The sequence below is a fragment of the Aspergillus steynii genome (genome assembly GCF_002849105.1).
Source record: "Aspergillus steynii IBT 23096 chromosome Unknown P170scaffold_4, whole genome shotgun sequence".
NCBI lineage: Eukaryota > Fungi > Ascomycota > Eurotiomycetes > Eurotiales > Aspergillaceae > Aspergillus > Aspergillus steynii.
The window spans coordinates 2,428,401-2,445,562 of record NW_020194401.1 but is presented as its reverse complement, the minus strand read 5'-3'; the positions used below and the strand labels follow the sequence as shown (position 1 = coordinate 2,445,562).

At 49.5% G+C, this 17,162-nt stretch overlaps 8 protein-coding genes and 5 non-coding genes across 13 annotated transcripts; 9 read left to right on the top strand and 4 right to left on the bottom strand.

Moving 5' to 3' along the window:
- Window positions 1-159: 159 nt before the first annotated feature.
- P170DRAFT_447079 (short chain dehydrogenase/reductase family protein) lies at window positions 160-1,559 on the top strand (the record flags this gene model as incomplete). The annotated part of the gene is made up of 5 exons (XM_024850849.1): window positions 160-440; window positions 525-610; window positions 666-830; window positions 883-953; window positions 1,005-1,559. The coding sequence occupies 5 exons, from the start codon at window positions 160-162 to the stop codon at window positions 1,557-1,559; spliced, it is 1,158 nt and encodes a 385-aa protein (XP_024704720.1).
- A 165-nt stretch (window positions 1,560-1,724) lies between these two features.
- Window positions 1,725-3,064, top strand: P170DRAFT_183903 (alpha/beta fold hydrolase). The gene is made up of 2 exons (XM_024842676.1): window positions 1,725-1,881; window positions 1,945-3,064. Exon 2 carries the CDS (start codon window positions 1,953-1,955, stop codon window positions 2,913-2,915), a length of 963 nt encoding a protein of 320 aa, XP_024704719.1. The 5' UTR covers window positions 1,725-1,881; window positions 1,945-1,952; the 3' UTR covers window positions 2,916-3,064.
- A 57-nt stretch (window positions 3,065-3,121) lies between these two features.
- Window positions 3,122-4,913, bottom strand: P170DRAFT_464844 (uncharacterized protein). The gene is made up of 3 exons (XM_024852281.1): window positions 4,638-4,913; window positions 4,070-4,549; window positions 3,122-4,009 (listed from the first exon to the last, which is right to left on the bottom strand). The coding sequence occupies exons 1-3, from the start codon at window positions 4,752-4,754 to the stop codon at window positions 3,278-3,280; spliced, it is 1,329 nt and encodes a 442-aa protein (XP_024704718.1). The 5' UTR covers window positions 4,755-4,913; the 3' UTR covers window positions 3,122-3,277.
- A 128-nt stretch (window positions 4,914-5,041) lies between these two features.
- On the top strand, window positions 5,042-6,281 carry P170DRAFT_509965 (SNAP receptor SEC22). Its single transcript, XM_024854728.1, has 5 exons — window positions 5,042-5,152; window positions 5,218-5,252; window positions 5,320-5,429; window positions 5,501-5,906; window positions 5,964-6,281. Exons 1-5 carry the CDS (start codon window positions 5,119-5,121, stop codon window positions 6,024-6,026), a joined length of 648 nt encoding a protein of 215 aa, XP_024704717.1. The 5' UTR covers window positions 5,042-5,118; the 3' UTR covers window positions 6,027-6,281.
- A 79-nt stretch (window positions 6,282-6,360) lies between these two features.
- Window positions 6,361-7,824, bottom strand: P170DRAFT_183876 (Elongator subunit IKI1). Its single transcript, XM_024842675.1, has 3 exons — window positions 7,573-7,824; window positions 7,285-7,435; window positions 6,361-7,217 (listed from the first exon to the last, which is right to left on the bottom strand). The coding sequence occupies exons 1-3, from the start codon at window positions 7,729-7,731 to the stop codon at window positions 6,487-6,489; spliced, it is 1,041 nt and encodes a 346-aa protein (XP_024704716.1). The 5' UTR covers window positions 7,732-7,824; the 3' UTR covers window positions 6,361-6,486.
- Window positions 7,825-8,422: 598 nt separating this feature from the next.
- On the bottom strand, window positions 8,423-8,511 carry P170DRAFT_t105. The gene has a single exon. It is a non-coding gene; the product is annotated as a tRNA-Tyr (tRNA).
- Window positions 8,512-8,772: 261 nt separating this feature from the next.
- P170DRAFT_t104 lies at window positions 8,773-8,863 on the bottom strand. Its single transcript has one exon. It is a non-coding gene; the product is annotated as a tRNA-Tyr (tRNA).
- A 1,794-nt stretch (window positions 8,864-10,657) lies between these two features.
- Window positions 10,658-12,431, top strand: P170DRAFT_495390 (uncharacterized protein; the record flags this gene model as incomplete). The annotated part of the gene is made up of 2 exons (XM_024854085.1): window positions 10,658-10,990; window positions 11,141-12,431. The coding sequence occupies 2 exons, from the start codon at window positions 10,658-10,660 to the stop codon at window positions 12,221-12,223; spliced, it is 1,416 nt and encodes a 471-aa protein (XP_024704715.1). The 3' UTR covers window positions 12,224-12,431.
- A 234-nt stretch (window positions 12,432-12,665) lies between these two features.
- On the top strand, window positions 12,666-12,756 carry P170DRAFT_t109. The gene has a single exon. It is a non-coding gene; the product is annotated as a tRNA-Tyr (tRNA).
- An 86-nt stretch (window positions 12,757-12,842) lies between these two features.
- Window positions 12,843-12,933, top strand: P170DRAFT_t110. Its single transcript has one exon. It is a non-coding gene; the product is annotated as a tRNA-Tyr (tRNA).
- Window positions 12,934-13,706: 773 nt separating this feature from the next.
- On the top strand, window positions 13,707-13,795 carry P170DRAFT_t111. Its single transcript has one exon. It is a non-coding gene; the product is annotated as a tRNA-Tyr (tRNA).
- Window positions 13,796-14,276: 481 nt separating this feature from the next.
- P170DRAFT_464842 (SNUT3/LISCH7 family protein) lies at window positions 14,277-15,347 on the top strand. The gene is made up of 2 exons (XM_024852280.1): window positions 14,277-14,826; window positions 14,879-15,347. Exons 1-2 carry the CDS (start codon window positions 14,493-14,495, stop codon window positions 15,274-15,276), a joined length of 732 nt encoding a protein of 243 aa, XP_024704714.1. The 5' UTR covers window positions 14,277-14,492; the 3' UTR covers window positions 15,277-15,347.
- A 334-nt stretch (window positions 15,348-15,681) lies between these two features.
- P170DRAFT_384260 (NAD(P)/FAD-dependent oxidoreductase) lies at window positions 15,682-17,110 on the top strand. Its single transcript, XM_024845674.1, has 2 exons — window positions 15,682-15,794; window positions 15,871-17,110. The coding sequence occupies exons 1-2, from the start codon at window positions 15,755-15,757 to the stop codon at window positions 17,058-17,060; spliced, it is 1,230 nt and encodes a 409-aa protein (XP_024704713.1). The 5' UTR covers window positions 15,682-15,754; the 3' UTR covers window positions 17,061-17,110.
- Window positions 17,111-17,162: the final 52 nt, after the last annotated feature.

The window sequence follows — 17,162 nt, the reverse complement described above, 5'->3', positions numbered from 1 at the left end:
CCAGCTCCAGCTCTCTCTCTCTCTTTCTCCGGATTCCCTTCCGCCCATCCCGCTCTGTCCCCGACAGCCAGCCACAGTCGAATTTATACGGTTTATACGGCGTACGGTCACTGCGCAATGGACAGACCAGGCGCATGAAAGGCGAATGCTGTCGATCCAATGTCGGAGAATCACCCCTCCCCCGATTACTCCCGCCCCCAGTTTCCTGCCCACAATGAGCCCCGGGTATGGATGATCACGGCTGGAGATTCACCCATTGGGATTTCCGTCACTCGCCAGATTTTGGCGCATGGTGATTGCGCGCTTGTGGGGCTGGCCTATACCAATCTAGACCGGGATGAATGCCGCAGAGACGAATACGATACCTTCCTGGCGGAGGTCGAGAGTCATCGTGAAGAGGGATGGCCACAGCGACTCAAATCGGTTCCGCTGGACATAAGGTGCGACTGGACTCTTCTTGGGCTTTGAATAGAAGGCCACCCGTACATATTGCAGTGTCAAGGGCTCACATTGGTCTCATGCAGGGTGGTGGGAGAATGCCAGGCAGCGGTCGCGGAGGCTGTTGCAACGTTCGGCAAGATCGACATCCTTCTCTGTTGCACAAGCCAAGGTAGGGAGTCTGCTTCACTCGGTTGGTCGGGATTGCTGTTGACTTGTGTGTGAAGCCCTTATTGGAACCGTAGAGGAGCTAGCAGCCTCCCAACAAACTCTCAATCTAGTCCGCGATCAGTTCGAGCTCAACTATTTTGGGCCACTCAACATCATCAAGTCGGCGCTACCTCATATGAGGAGGCAGAAATCGGGACACGTCATGATCATCTCTGGAATAAGTAAAGCACCAGCTGGCTGTTGAACAAAGAATTGGTATCTGACCAAGCACAGCGGCTCATATCGGGACTCCTGGACTGGGGATGTACTGTGCAGCTGGCTGGGCACTCGAGGGTTTTTGTGATGTGAGCACACTGCCCGGGCCATTTGGTTCGCTGTACTAACACATCTTCTAGAGCCTTGCATATGAGATAGCTCCTTTCAATGTCAAGCTCACAATCTTCCAGTGCAGTATCGAAATTGGCATCCTCACCAACTTAGTGACCAGCGTACCCCCCATCGTCCCTGCATACTCTCCGCGCGCCAACCATGCACCTCTATTCCGAGGGATTCTCAATCGACTGGTCCCCCGCCTACCGCATACCCACAATGGGACGGATGAGTCTCGCAATTCCGGCCGAGTCACCTCTGCGGAGGATGGACCTTTCTCCGGTCCGGAGGTTCTTTCGACCTATCCTCCACTCAGTCCCGCGCACATGGAAATCCTGGTCGCGGAGACCGTCTTCGCGATCACTGCCATAGGGGGGCATGAAAACCCCCCGTCTCGTCACATCGTTGGACAAGAAGGCGTTGCGAGCGTCAAAGAGAAGCTGAAAACCGTTAGCGAGGAACTGGAAGATTTCATTCAGTCAAGTTTTGCGGTTGATTATGCCGCCGATGAGGATCAAAATCGCGTCAAAGATGACAGTATGAGTGGACTTGGTGGACTCGGTCGTTCCCATATACCCTAATCATGGTATGCATTCTATGTGATAATGTCTACATGTACAGTTGTCACATGGTGTTAATAGCCCGCAGCCTGGGTTTTATCAATTTCCTCGCTATCCTTCCAACCAAGGTCAATGTTGGGTCAGTCGCGAGGAAACAACAACCTTGTCAGATAAGACGGGAAGGCACCATTTGGCTAAATCATTTCGTTCGGTGGCAATCTCCTTAGGGATGCATCGTGAACCATCATCACTTCGATATAGACATCAATCCAAGGTTTCCTTCGGGTCCTTTCACATCCTCAACTTTTATCACTTCTATTTCTTTCCGGCCCCCATCTTTACGGTCAGTGGATACCCCCACGGTGCATTAGCATCTAGATTGCGTTGGCTCACGAAATCACTGCAGCCATCGATATGAATCCAAGTGGGTCAGAAGCTATGCCTCCGCCTGAGCGGCCCCAGCCTATTCAGTTCCCGCCCCCAGACTTCAAGAACTACCCCTTCCCAGCTCTCCCGGCTCCGTCTCCCGAGCCCCGTCTCCAGGATCCCATCTTCCTTCCCGGTGCCAATAAGCTTGATAGAATGACCTTCGAAAGCTGGGGTGATGGGACTGACTCCACCCCCTTGGTAATGATCCAGGGTTTTCCATTCAACTCGTGGATCTGGAGCCATGTGGTGTTAGCCCTTCGTTCAAGATATACAATCTTTCTGTGGGACCTGCCGATCCGCAGCATCCCGACGATCGCTGGAGAAGATCATACCTCGCTCGAATTCCAAGCGAAGAATTTCGCTCGCATGCTTAAGGGCCGTTTCGGCAACGAACGTGTCAGCATCATAGCCCATGGTTTCGGCGCTGCTATAGCACTTCACGCCTACATGACGCATGGAGTGAATTACAAATTCTTGGTACTCGTGAGCCCCATGGTCATCCCGCCATGGGACCGGACACCCATTTTCCCGTTGTTGAGAAACAAGAAGTATGTAAGCCGGTTGCCGTGTCGACTCCACGGAGCTCTCGTACGCGAGAGTATCTTGTCTGCTAGTTGCAGGGGTATAGACAGTGTTTTACTTCGTTTGCTCAGTCATCAATGGACTAGCGAGGACGGGAAAAAAGCTTTCTACAAACACATTCCTGATCCAAGTACAAATTTCCGCGACTCTCCGCAATGGGTAAAAATCGGCGACTTTCCTGTGGTCATATGCTATGGAGAATGTGATGGGTGGATTGAGGAAGGTCGGATAAATGAATTAAGATCCCTTATCGGCAATGCAGGGCCGGTGAATGTTCCATTGGCAGGTCATCTGGTCATGGTGGACCAACCCGCAGCGCTGGTGGAAATTATTCTTCGCTCCCAGCGCCACTATAATTCGGGTTAAGACCATTAGGTCCCAAAATGGGGAGTGAATTATCATGTCCAGCGGTAGCTTTATCGGATCATCTGCATCATTTTTCATCCTCGTGTCATCAGTTATGTCACATAGTATCATTCTAATACATAGACAAAGACATGATATACTTCCGCTTGCCTTTTCTACCCGTCTTACGTCTTAATTTACTGACAGCCAAATAATAATCCAAATTCGGGGGCTTTTATTCTGTATGGTTCTATCAAGTCTCTAGGCAACTTCCCAAAGGAAACCTACTCATGTGAACCAGCCTTGCTCAAGGGGTATTAAGGGTAAAAAAAAAAAACAATTGGCCGGCACTGACCAAAGAACAACCAGTTGCGCCGTGTAGACTACTGAGTCTTCAGAAACCAAGCCTGTCTGACCTCCCAAAGACTGCCCATGTCTTGGTTGTTCCTGTAAGAACGAAACTCTTTCCAAGCGTTTCCACGGGGCATCTTCTTCAGGCGGCCATCGACCTCCACAATCTTGGCAGCGAGTGAGTTGAGCCCAGTGATACCCGATACTACGACATCGTCATGTTGCTCGCAGATGCTTGGAGAGGCAGGTCTTGTTGTTCTGTTCTTGTCGCCCGGTTCGGATGCATTGGCTGAGGATGGAGTCTCAACCCTTGCTTGGTCACCATTCTTCGCTTCGTCGACTGCCGCGGCGGCCGGGTTTTCTTCCGCAGGATGGCAGTCAATACCCACCGGTGCGGTATCCGGATTCTTGCAGTCAGTGTTTGAAGCTGCTTCCTGGTCGCAATCTCCGCGGGTTTTAGCGACCCCGGTGCTTCCCGACTGTCCTCGACGCCGTTTCTGAGCTGGAGGTTTGTCGCCGGACGGACCAGCGTCCGATTTCCGTTTCTTAGACGATTCTATCTCTATCGCTCCATTTCCATCCAAAAATGCTTCCTCGTTCGTCTTCTTAGATTCATCTGTTTCAACCTCTGCGGGCTTTGGTGGAGAGAGTTCAGACTGAGCACTAGGCTCCGAGTCTTTGGCATGGCCATTGCTATTGGAGAGGAACACGCGTTGACCAAAGGGCATGGCAAAGGTCAATCGTGGGCCATCGATTGATAGGAACTATACAAGCATTTAGGACCGAGCCAAGCAGACACATGAACTCTTGAATGCCGAGCATACCTTGACTTCTTTTTCCAATAAGATCTTACTCGAGCCTTGCATAAAGCATCGCGAGTATCTCCAAACATCACCTGCACGAACCACCCCGTGTTCGATCAGCGTTTGAAGCTTCACTTGGGAGCTTTGTCCCGCGGCCAAACTCCGGTCGAATTTCTGCTTCTGTCCCCAGAACTCCTCGTATTCGCGTTCTTTGAATTTGTCGAATTTTCCCGCAGCTCGCTGCGCCGATGCCTCCTCGGCCTGGCGCAACCATTCTGGATCGTAGCGGCCGCTTTCGAGATCGACCTGGAATTGACGGACTCCATCCCGCCAGTTATTCGAGTAGCGTAAGAAGGACTCCGGTAATGGGGGGATCTTCCAATCGGGGTCATCCGCAGGCGGATGAGGGTTTGGGTGCACATCTTCGGGGAGTAAGCTCAGGATTTCTTTCTTCTCGGATTCCTCGAGAATCTCCCAAGCTTCGGGGCGCGCGAGCAATTTCTAAAGAAGCATGTCAGCCACCTCTCCTGAGCTGTCGACATGATATCATGCACAAAGGCCACCGATCCCGGTAGAAAGTATCACGCACCACAAGATCCAGATGAACGAGCGGCGACTCCGAGCTCGTCATCAGGCGCTCCTCCTCCCATGGATCTTTTGCGGCCCGTCGTGGATTCCGCTTTGGTCTGGTATTCGTAGTTGACATCGCCGAGCTGGACTCGTTCGGGCCCTTCGATTTAGCTGCATCAGCAGATCTAGAGGTCCGGCCCCTGGGCGAAGATCATAGTCAGTTTATTTGGTTTGCCTCTGAGTCGAAAGTTCCGCGAGTCAAGTGAGATTCTCGAGCTGTTTTCAGACTCCGGGGAGCATCTCGGCGGACTTGGTTAACGTACCTCGTCGAGGGCGGCTTCTTATTGCCGGCGCCGACCGCCTTGCGCTTGCGGGCCATTATTCCCCGTCGATCTGGACAGCAAAAGGAGACTACTCTGCTCCGCGACAGCTGAACGACAGCCTGCTGGATACTCGAGAGGAGTGGAAACTCGGCAGGGAGAAATTGCAGCGCTACCACGATGGTCAAATCCACACAGATTGCCAGGCTCGATGGTAAGATTGCGCAGTGAGAAGGAGGAAGTGAGAGAAGCAGTGACAATTGCTGATGGTTGGAGTAGGCCTGATGTTGGCAGCGTCGGTGGACGATGAACAGGTGAGAGTTTCAATTCACTTTGCACGTCGCCTCTGACTGGTACACTAATGCCCGATTCGTCCTGCAGGCAGAAGTTGAACTTTCCGAGATCAAGGGGCAGGCAAAGATGATCTTCCGGCGGCTGAGTCGCAATGCAGCGCCCCAGGCGAGCATTGAATCGGGCCAGTACAATCTACAGTGAGTCCTTATTGTCTGCCTGCCATGCGGGGGAAAGTGAATGGAATGATCTGGCCTATTGACGAAACTAGCTACCTTATCAAAGATGATATCTGTTTCCTGTGCATATGCGATCGCTCCTATCCGCGCAAGCTTGCCTTCACTTATCTCGCCGACCTCGCAACCGAATTCACTACGACATACTCCCCCGCACAATACCAGTCTCCCAACCTGCGACCGTATGCTTTCGTCGAGTTTGATACCTTTATCCAGCGCACCAAGAAGCTTTACCAGGATAGTCGAGCCTCGCAGAACCTCGACCGGCTCAACGACGAACTCCGAGATGTGACCAAGGTGATGACCAAGAACATCGAGGATCTTCTGTACCGAGGTGATAGCTTGGAGAGGATGGGTGAGCTATCGGGGCGCTTGCGCGAGGACAGCAAGAAATACAGGAAAGCTGCGGTCCGCATCAACTGGGAGTTGGTGCTTAAACAGGTGAGTTGTCACATTCCAAGAAAGCCGGCCATGAATCGCCGCTCTGACCTGCTCTAGTATGGCCCATTTGCCGGTGTCGGCCTGATTTTCATCTTCCTTCTCTGGTGGCGCTTCTTCTAGTTTTCTCGCGAAGCAGTTGCTTCTGAATACCCACTCGTCTGAATGTACACATAATTTCTCCGGTGGTTGCAGGACACCACTTTTTCCTTGCCCAAGCCTCCGGGCTTTTTTTAAACAATTTATGATCGATGAGATAGCTTAAGACAGCCCGTGGAATGCAAAACAATGACTGGGTAGGCGCGTCGGGATGACAAGTGTTGTCATTCATAGCGACAGTGTTTCGAATAGAGCTTGCGGTTAACCATGCACTTTCGGGCGTTCTGGTAGAATGTCGCGCGGGATTCTAGGCCGTGGTTGCAGGTATAGAGCGACATAGGTGATGAGGATATTCTAATCATCTTCGCATCGGAGCCACCGCAGAGCCAAAGTGCTGCTATAAGTAATAAGCAGGTCAATTCGCTGTGGGGAACAACCAGCTTTCGCATCATTCTCCCATGGATGGCTCTCGCATTTAGAGCATCTAGATTTCATCCTCTTCCTCATCAAAATCGTCTTCCTCTCCCATGTCGTATAGGATACGTCCACCCTCACCAGGACCGTTGCCCTTCTGCGCATCAAAGTATGGCAGAACCACCCCTTCTCTGTCCTTTCTCTGCTTGTCGGTGAGACGCAATTCAAACGTCGATTCGGGCTCCTCTTCACCGGCTCCGGTGTCCGGTTCCTCGGGAGGACGGTACAGCGGGTGGTCGTCAAGAAGTGTAACAATCTCCTTGACTTGCTGTGGCGGGTATTGAGAGGCAGGTGGAAGGTAATACCATTCCAGCACGCCGCGGCCGCTTTTGCGACGATGTTCCATTTCTAAAACCAATCCCTCCGCTGACGCGTTTCCTCCGTGCTTGTCCACTTTTCCAATGAGAACCCCGTCCTGCTCCTCCTCAAGGCCGAAGAAAGGCGCTGCGAGGCTGCGATCCCGAGCAGCCTTCTGAGAGAGGATGTGCGAAAGCGAGTGAAGTCGGATGACAGTTGTGGCGAGATAGGTCAACATGGAAAATGGAGAGGGAGCGTAGGGTGAGGAAGTAGGGGGGCTTGGGACATCCTGGTGGAAGGTCACGACGAGTGAAGTCTCAATCTTGGATGCCGAAGCACTCTGGGGCATCAGGAAGGAGCTCAGGAAGGTCGAAAGGTGGAACTGCGCATCGGTTCGCTTGGAGTGAATAAGGGGGTTGATCGCGTCGATTATGATGAGACGCCCTGCTGTGTATTAGCTTAAAAAGTCAATTGTCATATGGAGCATAGGTATCATAAGCCGGTAACATACGACGTGAGCTGGAGGAGGCCGCCTGATGAGCCGAGCTAACTTCCTTGATGATATCCGCCGGGTTCTTCCCCCGCGTGGATATGAATGCATCCACCCCCCGTGGCGCCCTCAGTGATTCAAAAGCAATATAAGTAACATGGGCTTTAGATAGCTGTTCTATATGTTAGTTGAGCTTGCCCATGCACATTTATTTGAACAATCCTTTGGTTTGGAGGCTTCCAGAAACTCATGGATTCGAGCTTAGATGCAATTGCACCAAGCTTTATAAATTGCAGCTGCGTAACTTACGTTTGCGCGTCGAATGTATTCCTTGAGTAGAGGGGTGGCGGGCTGTTCTAGGGAGTCCAGGAGCAGGGTAAACGGTGACGCAGTATCTCTCAGATTAAGGAGTTTGGAGATGAGGAGCAAATTATGTGTCTGCCTATGAGACAGATTGGTCGGAGCCATCTCTCCAGATTGGCGGATCGCGGAATCTATTGAGGGATAATGGGGGATAGAAGCGTAGGAAGATGATGTGCGGGGTTATTGCGCTCTTGGAGGGGTCGGAAAGTGCGGACAGAAAAGATTTCCTCGGAGCCGCTGATCACTACTGAGGCTGGACATGGTTCGAGGCTCAGCGGGACGGCCCGCTGCTCGCCTAGGGTAATGCGATGCCAGTGACCCGCGAGTTTCAAAAAGGGAAAATGCAAGAAAAGAACTCTCTGGAGTTCAGTCCCAAATAAGATAATCCTCAGCTCTTGAGTGAGAATTTTGCAGCAGTATCTCCACATAATTATGTATACAATTATATGACAACAGGTCATGGGATCAGGGCTTGCATGTATAGGTGGGGCAGAGCAGTGGCTACGCGGCTGCAGCGCATGACACCTTGGCAGCATGAACCTACATGAGTTCAGGTCGCTCGAGGATTAAGGCGTACAAGGGTCAGTTATTGATCGATGCTGGGTTGTATTCTCGGTTGATTTGGGAAGGAGGGTGTTGTATTCATGGGAATTGGGTTGGGTACGGAGCGTGGGCTCTGCAGTGGAAAAGATAATAAAGAGCCCTATGGGGATAGAACGTAGCGAGCCAGTTCAGGGCCAGATACAGCAAAAAGAACAGCTAGATCTAGTAGAAAGTAGATCTAAAAAAGATTAAATCCCCCGAACCAGAATCGAACTGGTGATTTTTCGGTTACAAGAGAAACCCATTACAGCCGAACGCCATAACCAACTAGACCATCGGGGGTTGCTATGGCAATAGTGGGCCAATGTACCCAACATGGAGGGGGGGCAAAGAAAAAATTACAAAAGAAAAGGTTAAAAATGCTAACTGACTGATTCCTGAGTCCCGCACCTACCTGGGCTGTAGGCCAAGCGAAAACTGAAAAGTTAATTAAGGGAAAGGAATGTGGCTGTGGCTGTGACCCACCCCCAATCAACTCCTGAATTCATGCAAGACTGGACCTGTAGTACAGGGCGTGACTGGAGTTCAAAAAAAACATATATATCCCCCGAACCAGAATCGAACTGGTGATTTTTCGGTTACAAGAAGATGCTCCATTACAGCCGAACGCCATAACCAACTAGACCATCGGGGGTTGTTGATGCGGCATCCAGGAGATTTATGCTATATGGAGCTAGACAAATGCTGAAACAACAAGATCCTATACTTACAAGTAGGTTGCTAATTACTAGCAGTTATGCAAAGCACAAGCTAATTTGATAGACTCTGGATATTAGAAGTTCCCGTCCGCTTTTTTATTATATTGAAGCTACAGTATCTTGGTGTGGGGGTGTCCGGATAATGGGAGCTATTCAGTTCTTAGTTTTACTGGGTGAGGCCCTACCCATATCAGTCCTCGGCTGAGAGCCATTATCGTTAGCCTGGAGCCACATAGCAGTACCACTGCCACAATACTTTAGTTGCCAACCACATGTAACACTTAGAAAGCCACTCCACATGTTGTTTTCTCCAATTAGCTCTTCTCGTATATACAGCTTTTTCAGCTCATATCCAATTTTTCACCCCTAACAGTAAGCATAAACAAGATGTCATTCTTTGTTCTCCTGTGAGTATGGTTATTTAAAGAATACAAATAGCCCGTGTAAAGTTCCTGTCTTGGTGGGTGGGGGGCCCTGGTAGACCCAGGTGTGTGCATATTTCTAGCTTCATATCCCCTTAGCCTACTTGGTATCCGGAAATACTATCCTTGCTGTCTTCCCCGTTATTGTTCATGATCACTCGGCAGCCCTGGGTGCCCTGTTGGGAATCTACTAGTACCGAATAACAGAACCCATTAGAGATGTTTACTGGACTTCTTAACTCAATGATATTTTTTTTTTAGGCTTAGCCTCTAATTCTCCTTTTATTCGCAACGTTTTTGCTCCTTTATTAGACTAGGTAGGCCGCTATTATTTGGAGAAGATCCGACGGGACTGTGTTCTACATTGGTCATTGGCTCTCTGGCTTTAGATAAATGAGTACGGCTACTTGGTTTTACATCCTCAATCCTAAGAATCCAAGCTACGTGCAACTAACATGATGAGATGGCTGGGTGGGGATCATGGACTTCTACTATCAAAGTGGAGTGGGCGGAGGTAGTAGCTACTTATTAGAGCGTGGTGGCTCTCTCGGCTTGGCTGCAGATCGAGACATTCGCAGGGCTCGAATGGGTAAGCCTGGTCATTGACAGAGCCTTGGTATATGTAAGTGAGTATACGTAAATTATGGGACACTTGTGACTCGGGACTCGTCGAGAAAATTCACTCCTCAGTCAATTCACTCTGTTGTCTTGGCATAGGCCAGTTTAATCAAATTGTGAACTCCCATGACAATCCTTTTCGGGTCGTTACTGACCTGTTCGCCTGGGCTGAGTACTTGTTCCTCTCTCACCAACCCCACCCTCGAAGAAAGAGAGGGGAAGAAAATGCCGAGGGAAAGACAAACGGATCAAGCGCTCATGGATGATGAACTGGCTAGCATTAGCAGTACTTCGTCTTGGGTTGAACCCAGTCCGGAAGCTCATGCGGCCCTGGATGTTTTCAAAAAAGAGAACTGGGATGATTATCGCACGCACTATTCTCTCCTTACTTGTTTGATACCTCTGCTCACGGGCAGCTCTGGGTTGTTGGCAGGCTCTGAATTCTTGTCCGCAAATATTGAGAACGAAACATCCGACGAGAGGGGGCTACGCTGCTCAATTCTGCGCAGATTGATGGATGAAGTTTGTCGTATGGGGCATGAAATACCGGAATCTGAACCAAACGACTATGGGTATGACTACTACAATGTTTTTGCGAAGGCTTTATATTGGCACCTGAATAGACAATCATGTCGGCCTTCGAGTTTCAAAATATCAGAACCATCCAATGCACAATCTGGAAGACCTTACATGAAGTATCAGCAGCAAAATGAATGGTCTAGGACAAGTTTAGACACGCGGAGAGGACAAACTATCCACCAAAAATCCCAGGAAAGCATAGAACCGAGAGTGGAATCGGAGAATTATACACCAGAGAGCCTTATTACGGGCAGTCATGCAGGCCCAGTTCTCACAGTCAGGTCGGTCGGGGACAAAAAGCCACGAACGGGACGCGACGCATTCCTTGGGGAACCTGAAGGAATCCCTCTCAACCTCGATAAGCTAGGTCCTGTTGATCACATCTTTCTTCTCGACCATCTTATCGGCATAGTCTGCGAGAGGTTTCAAGAGCGTTATGGGCAGGTTTTGCAGGCATACCAAGGCAACAACCTCCGTGCCGAGCTCGTGAGAGGCCTGGTTGAAGGTGTAGGGGATCTCAGCTTACTTGGAAAGTTTGATTTAGAGAGGTATGCTGGTTTCCCGGATTTTCTATGTCTGGAACCTGACATTTAGAGTCTTGCAAGCCTGCGAGGGCTAGGTGGAATGCCCGAAACTTCAAGCAATTCCGGTGTATACATGCATATTCTTTGGAGACAGAATGACCCTGAGCGAGTCTGGCTATACGTTGGACAGGCTTCCAAGCTTCTGGAGCGTATAGCATGCCATAATGATCCATGGTATCGTCGAACTCGTCCGAGTCTTCACTATCATGTCTGGGGCGCGTATGAGGACATCAGGTCAACGTTTGTGACTCTAATATCGCGTGATTCGATTACATGTGAGGCAGATCGGTGCCTACTGAATATCCAGGAGATGTGGATGGCTTGTCTGTTCCAGACGCTCACGCCCAAACATTTGGATGAATACCTTCCTCCGACTGCTAGGAAGCTATGGTCTGGTCGGCATCTAAATGTTGTGCCTCCAATATGGCAGGGGTTTACTGGAGATAATCACGTTTCTGCCGAAGCCGCTGGGGGTAGGCAGACTTTTAGTGATTTGATTCTGTCCCCGGATCCAGCAATACGTGAATGGGCAAGAGATATGAGGGATACCTTCAATGAGCTTCGGAACTCGCCGGATCCTCTTCTGCGTGAGTACTACTACCTTAATATGTTCCGCAACAGAAAACTGGCAGAAGAAGCCATCGTGAAACGAAAATTAAACAATGTCCAAAAATATCTCTCAATGGGGGTATGGAGAACAATTACTGGCTCAGATAGTTCACAGGGGGCGCACCTCATAACTTGCAGCAATTTCATTTTCACAGTTTCCCGGCATTTGCAGCTTGGGGTCCATGTCGGTGATAGGGTCCAGATGCAATTTTATCTTACTGAGACACCTAATCCTAGGGCATACGCCAGGGGTGCACTGCTAACAGATCCTGCGAGCCGGTTAGCAGTGTCTATAAAGGGTCGGGGCTCAAGGGGGGATTTTCATGTCTGGTTGAGCAACAGGGCAGAACTGGTTGTCATGAAGATGAACTCGCTGGTAGATGCTTTGGAGGGCTTCACTTTGAACGAGTCAAAGACTTTCAGACGACGGTGGTATGTAAAGAGGGAGCCAGGGTCTTCAGAGAGAACTGTGATTTATACATAGATGATGTATTTCTGTTGGTCATAAGGAACGAACGCCAGAGGGGGGGGGGGTTGTTTGGTGTCATGCCTGATAAGAAACACGTGGTGCTTATATCAAATTTTAAGTACGAGCCTGGAGCTTGGTATGGATCTCTGATGCACCCAGATAAATCCCCCGTAGGTTGTAAAAGCATAGCAGGCCTGTTCCATCGGAGAGCATTTGAAATATATATATTGTCGAAATCACAGTATGGAAGGTGTAGATGCAATCGACACAACATCCAACCACAGCATGGGCCTGTTTTCCGGAAGGACTGTATATCTGAGGTTTGACATACCACCTATGAGCAATATAAATAATATTATTATCTAGTTAACATGTTTACAGAGTATTGGTAGCCGCTTTCTGACTGAGAAATCTCACAACTATTCATAGCAACAATTTCGCAAGCGGAATAACCCAACCCCCGATGGTCTAGTTGGTTATGGCGTTCGGCTGTAATGGAGCATCTTCTTGTAACCGAAAAATCACCAGTTCGATTCTGGTTCGGGGGATAAACTTTTTGGAGATTATTTCTACTTGTTCATCCTTTTCAGCCTTGGAACATGATAGCAAAATCTGTGCCTCGTTTTCAACCAAGCCCCCGATGGTCTAGTTGGTTATGGCGTTCGGCTGTAATGGAAAATATTCTTGTAACCGAAAAATCACCAGTTCGATTCTGGTTCGGGGGATCCCTACTTCTTTTTTGAAATTCTTTTTGCACCATGCACACAAGCCCGCCCTCATCCTGTGTTTACACTGCGAAGCACTGTATGTACGTACCTTATGGTCCTTATTACCCTTCCCAAGACACCGGAATGTCTGCCGTATCTAAATTCTACCCTTAGAACAATTCCACAACTGCCGATGACATTCGTCTCTCTATTTTCTGCAAAAATGCATCATGTATCTATATACCACATGAACCACCAAAAAACCAGTAGCTCCTACATCCTCCCCTACCTCACCACCTTTTGCTACAACACATTTTTTTCTTTTCCCTTTCTGTATGTCTGGCTCTGCCAGTATCTCCCCGAGCACAAATTGAATAAAGATCGCCCGGATCTGCATGTAATGAGACACTCATCCCCTTACGCTGTACATATAGCCTACCTCTTTGTATATAAGGTACATGTGAACCGTACAAGCTGCCATGCAATTGCCCTTGCTCATGTTTGTACTCGCCAAGTTACCCATCTAAAACCCTTTTCTATACTTGTTCTCGCACAAATAGCCAAACACTTTCTTCAAGCTTCTCTCTCTCTCTCTTTTCCCCAATTACATAATCTAAAAAAAATTGCTGTGGCTCCTCTACATTCACCTGTACCCATAATGGAGCTCTCTAAACCCAAGAACTTAAATGAATGCTGCTTCTCATTGGGCTGCGGCACTCCCCGTGGCCATGGTGAGCGGCGAGCAGCAGCAGTAACATAACTTCAAAAAAGCTGATCGTACCTCAACAATACCCCCGATGGTCTAGTTGGTTATGGCGTTCGGCTGTAATGGAATTCTCTTGTAACCGAAAAATCACCAGTTCGATTCTGGTTCGGGGGAGTTATCTTTTTTTTATCTTTTGCCCAGATAACCTTCATTTGGAGCTCCATACCAGTCTTATTTGCAAGTGCTACCGAATTTCTTTTCTTTTGTTTCCAACCCCTATTCTTTTTCTCATTTCGACGAAGTTGTTCCTTCAATGTAGCTCGCAGACCCTTGCCCCATTCCTATACTTAGCTCGAGGCTGGGTTGTGATTTCTTTGGGATTTCTTCTTCTCCCTATGACCAAGAACAGACTATCATCGAGCAAACAAGTGTTTTTCCGCTTTCAACTCCGTACCATCAGCCCACATCCAAGCTCATCTGGCGCCTAGACCCCCGAGAAAAACAATAGCTAGAAAGTCGCTTGAACTACGACGGTCTTCAAATGCCAAGCTTATGCCATCTAACCCGATTTGGGATTTACTGCGCAACCGACGGGTTTCGACAACCGTAAATCCGCGCTCTCTCTTTTCCATTCGCTGCTCCAGATTCCGACACACTCCAAGACAATTGATACCCCTGAAAAAACCGAAGACCTATTCATAATAATATGGAATTAAATTAACTTTCGCTTTCTTATCCTGCCTTGAGCTTCATTCTCCCCTTCAACCCATTCCCAGCCGATACCAACGATCCTTCACCTTGTTACTCGAACCGAACCTTCAATTCCAAAGTCCCGACAAGTTAACAACAACATAAATTCCCACCGACAAAGATGGCAGAGCCACCGGCAAAGCGTGCTCGTCGCGTGGACAGCTCGACGATGTGGGATATGAATGATAAAGAAGCCCGCCCGGATGAAGCAGCCTCAGACTTCGACAGGAGCCCAAGGCGTGAAGGATATTCAAAGGAGGATGGACGACGTGACGGTCCTCGTGACGATAGAAGATATCGCTCTCGCTCGAGAGATCGAAGGGACAGGCGGCGCGACAGAAGTTGGTCCAGGGACCGTCGGGATCGCGACCGCGATCGAAAGGACAGGGACAGAGACGAGCGTGGGACCAGAGACAGACGAAGCATTAGTCGCGACAGACACTATGAAAGACGAGGTATGGCTTTTTCTTCCAGCATGCTGCTAGTTCAATTGTTAATATTGCGAAGGTTACCCCTCAAAAGGCGACAGATACCGAGATCGATCTCGATCTCCTGTTCGCAACGGCAACAGAGATAGATCCCGGACACCGCCAGTGCGAGGCCCTAGGGGTGACCGCAGAAACGATCGCAGGGATTACCGGAACCAGGCAAATGGTGTATCAGACTCCAAGATGTCAAGTCGGCCTCGAGATGGAATGGACATAGACACCGATGACCCTGTCGCGGAGGACGATGTCGAAGAGATGATGCGCCGGAGTATGGGTTTCAGCAGATTCCGAAGCACAAAAAACACCAAGGTGCCAGGCAACAATGTCTATGGCGTGCGGAAGGAGAAGAAGACGGAATACCGACAGTACATGAACCGTATAGGAGGATTCAACAGACCACTCAGTCCTTCACGGTGAAAGAGAACATGCACATTGCAACTATACCAAACTTACATCGCCATCTCTTCTTTTTCTTCTTCTATCTTTTCTCGTTTTTGCTATTTTTTTTTTTTTTTTTTTTTTTTTTTTTTTTTTTTTTTACCCCTCTGACAGGGGCGGGTTTACCATGGTCTTATTCTGGTGCGGTTTCTATGCATTTACGGAGCAGGTTCTTTTGCACTTCACGGGCACCTGGATTATCTAGCGAATTACAAGAACAATTGTATTCTTATAAAAATCAAAATTAGGTTTTTGGCAGATGATTTAATGTCTTATTAATTTTCTGAGAGGGCGAACCTCTGGCACGGCACATGACTGGCAGTGACGTATGGGCTCTTAAAAGCTGCTTCCCCACGCCGCCGCAGTTACTGGAACAACCCAACCCAGACTTCTTCCAACTCTCGTCGCAGTGGCTTCAATACGAGCTGTAGGATTTGGAATTGCTCGGTACCACAAAATGTCCACTGCAAATGAGCGCCGGGACATTGTCATCGTCGGTAAGAACTTATAGGCTTTCCTGGCATTTTACCCCGCCCGTTGAGTCCAAGTACCCAAACTGACGACGTTGCTAAGGTGGCGGTATCATTGGCTGCTGCTCGGCATATTATTTAACGAGACATCCGTCATTTGATCCATCGCGACACTCAGTAACTCTTATCGAAGCGTCTGAGATTGCGGGAGGCGCGTCTGGCAAGGCCGGGGGCCTTTTGGCGCAATGGGCATACCCAAGCAACATCGTGCCGCTGAGCTACAAATTACATGCAGAACTGGCCAAAGAGCACGGCGGAAAGGATAGATGGGGATACAGAGAGGTCAACTGTGGGCAGCTTATCGCAAAAGGCCGTCCGCTGAATGAGAAGAAAGAGGCGCCGGGCGGAGAGGCTGGCAGCTCAGTATCTCTACAGAAGCGAAGTGCAGATGCCCTGGGGAAGTTGAAGAGCGCGAGAGTCCCGCAGGATCTTGACTGGATTGAGCCGGAATTGCTGAGAGGCTACGAGAGCATGAGTGACCCCGGAGAAACTGCTCAAGTCCACCCCTACCTCTTCACCACATCCATCGCCAAACTTGCCGAAGAGAAAGGCGCAAATATCACTCTCGGATCTGTATCGAGCATCGGTTACTCCGGAGATGCCGTTGAGTCGGTTTCCTACACAGACAAGAAATCGGGCGAAGCGCATACTATTCCCGCCACAGACGTCGTTGTTGCTGCCGGTCCCTGGACAAGTTCGATATTGCCAGATGCTCCTATCTCTGCGACGCGGGCCCACAGTGTTGTTATTCGACCGACGAGACCAGTTAGCGGATACACTTTGTTCACCAACATCGAGATCCCCGCCAACTTCGACCCAGCGAAACCCTCACGCCCGACTGTTGCGCAGCCGGAGATCTACGCTCGCCCCGATGACACGGTGTATGCATGTGGAGAGGGTGACCATGTTGTACCGCTCCCAGCAACCACAGCAGACGTTGAAGTCGATGAGAAGCGATGTCAGGATATCATCAACGAGGTTGGCAGCGTCTCAGATGAGCTGCGCGACGGCCAGATTTGCGCGCGCCAAGCTTGCTACTTGCCCAATGTCACCATGCGCGGAGGCCCGTTAGTCGGCCATGCTGGGGCCAAGGGGCTGTACCTTGCTGCTGGCCATACTTGCTGGGGTATTCAAAATGCGCCTGGTACGGGCAAGGTGATTAGCGAATTTGTCTTTGATGGACAGGCCAAGAGCGCCAAGATCTCGTCACTTGATCCCAGAAATTATCTTTAGAGAGACGATTAGTGTATATAGTCTAGAGAAATACAACATGACGATTCAAGTGCATATCGAATGTCCGGAGGAACCTCAATGTTGCAAGTAATTCCATTGTTT

What these genes read in the sequence shown, in the direction of transcription:
- P170DRAFT_183903 (XM_024842676.1), top strand. Translation starts at nt 1,953, where the DNA reads ATGAATCCAAGTGGGTCAGAAGCTATGCCTCCGCCTGAGCGGCCCCAG.
- P170DRAFT_384260 (XM_024845674.1), top strand. Translation starts at nt 15,755, where the DNA reads ATGTCCACTGCAAATGAGCGCCGGGACATTGTCATCGTCG. An exon ending in CCGGGACATTGTCATCGTCG is followed by an intron (nt 15,795 to 15,870) that starts GTAAGAACTTAT and finishes GACGTTGCTAAG; the next exon opens with GTGGCGGTATCATTGGCTGC.
- P170DRAFT_183876 (XM_024842675.1), bottom strand. Translation starts at nt 7,731, where the DNA reads ATGGCTCCGACCAATCTGTCTCATAGGCAGACACATAATTTGCTCCTC. An exon ending in AATACATTCGACGCGCAAAC is followed by an intron (nt 7,436 to 7,572) that starts GTAAGTTACGCA and finishes CATATAGAACAG; the next exon opens with CTATCTAAAGCCCATGTTAC. An exon ending in GGCCTCCTCCAGCTCACGTC is followed by an intron (nt 7,218 to 7,284) that starts GTATGTTACCGG and finishes AATACACAGCAG; the next exon opens with GGCGTCTCATCATAATCGAC.
- P170DRAFT_464842 (XM_024852280.1), top strand. Translation starts at nt 14,493, where the DNA reads ATGGCAGAGCCACCGGCAAAGCGTGCTCGTCGCGTGGACAGCTCGACG. An exon ending in CAGACACTATGAAAGACGAG is followed by an intron (nt 14,827 to 14,878) that starts GTATGGCTTTTT and finishes AATATTGCGAAG; the next exon opens with GTTACCCCTCAAAAGGCGAC.
- P170DRAFT_464844 (XM_024852281.1), bottom strand. Translation starts at nt 4,754, where the DNA reads ATGTCAACTACGAATACCAGACCAAAGCGGAATCCACGACGGGCCGCA. An exon ending in TCGTTCATCTGGATCTTGTG is followed by an intron (nt 4,550 to 4,637) that starts GTGCGTGATACT and finishes ATGCTTCTTTAG; the next exon opens with AAATTGCTCGCGCGCCCCGA. An exon ending in TATTGGAAAAAGAAGTCAAG is followed by an intron (nt 4,010 to 4,069) that starts GTATGCTCGGCA and finishes ATGCTTGTATAG; the next exon opens with TTCCTATCAATCGATGGCCC.
- P170DRAFT_509965 (XM_024854728.1), top strand. Translation starts at nt 5,119, where the DNA reads ATGGTCAAATCCACACAGATTGCCAGGCTCGATG. An exon ending in ACAGATTGCCAGGCTCGATG is followed by an intron (nt 5,153 to 5,217) that starts GTAAGATTGCGC and finishes TGGTTGGAGTAG; the next exon opens with GCCTGATGTTGGCAGCGTCG. An exon ending in CGTCGGTGGACGATGAACAG is followed by an intron (nt 5,253 to 5,319) that starts GTGAGAGTTTCA and finishes TTCGTCCTGCAG; the next exon opens with GCAGAAGTTGAACTTTCCGA.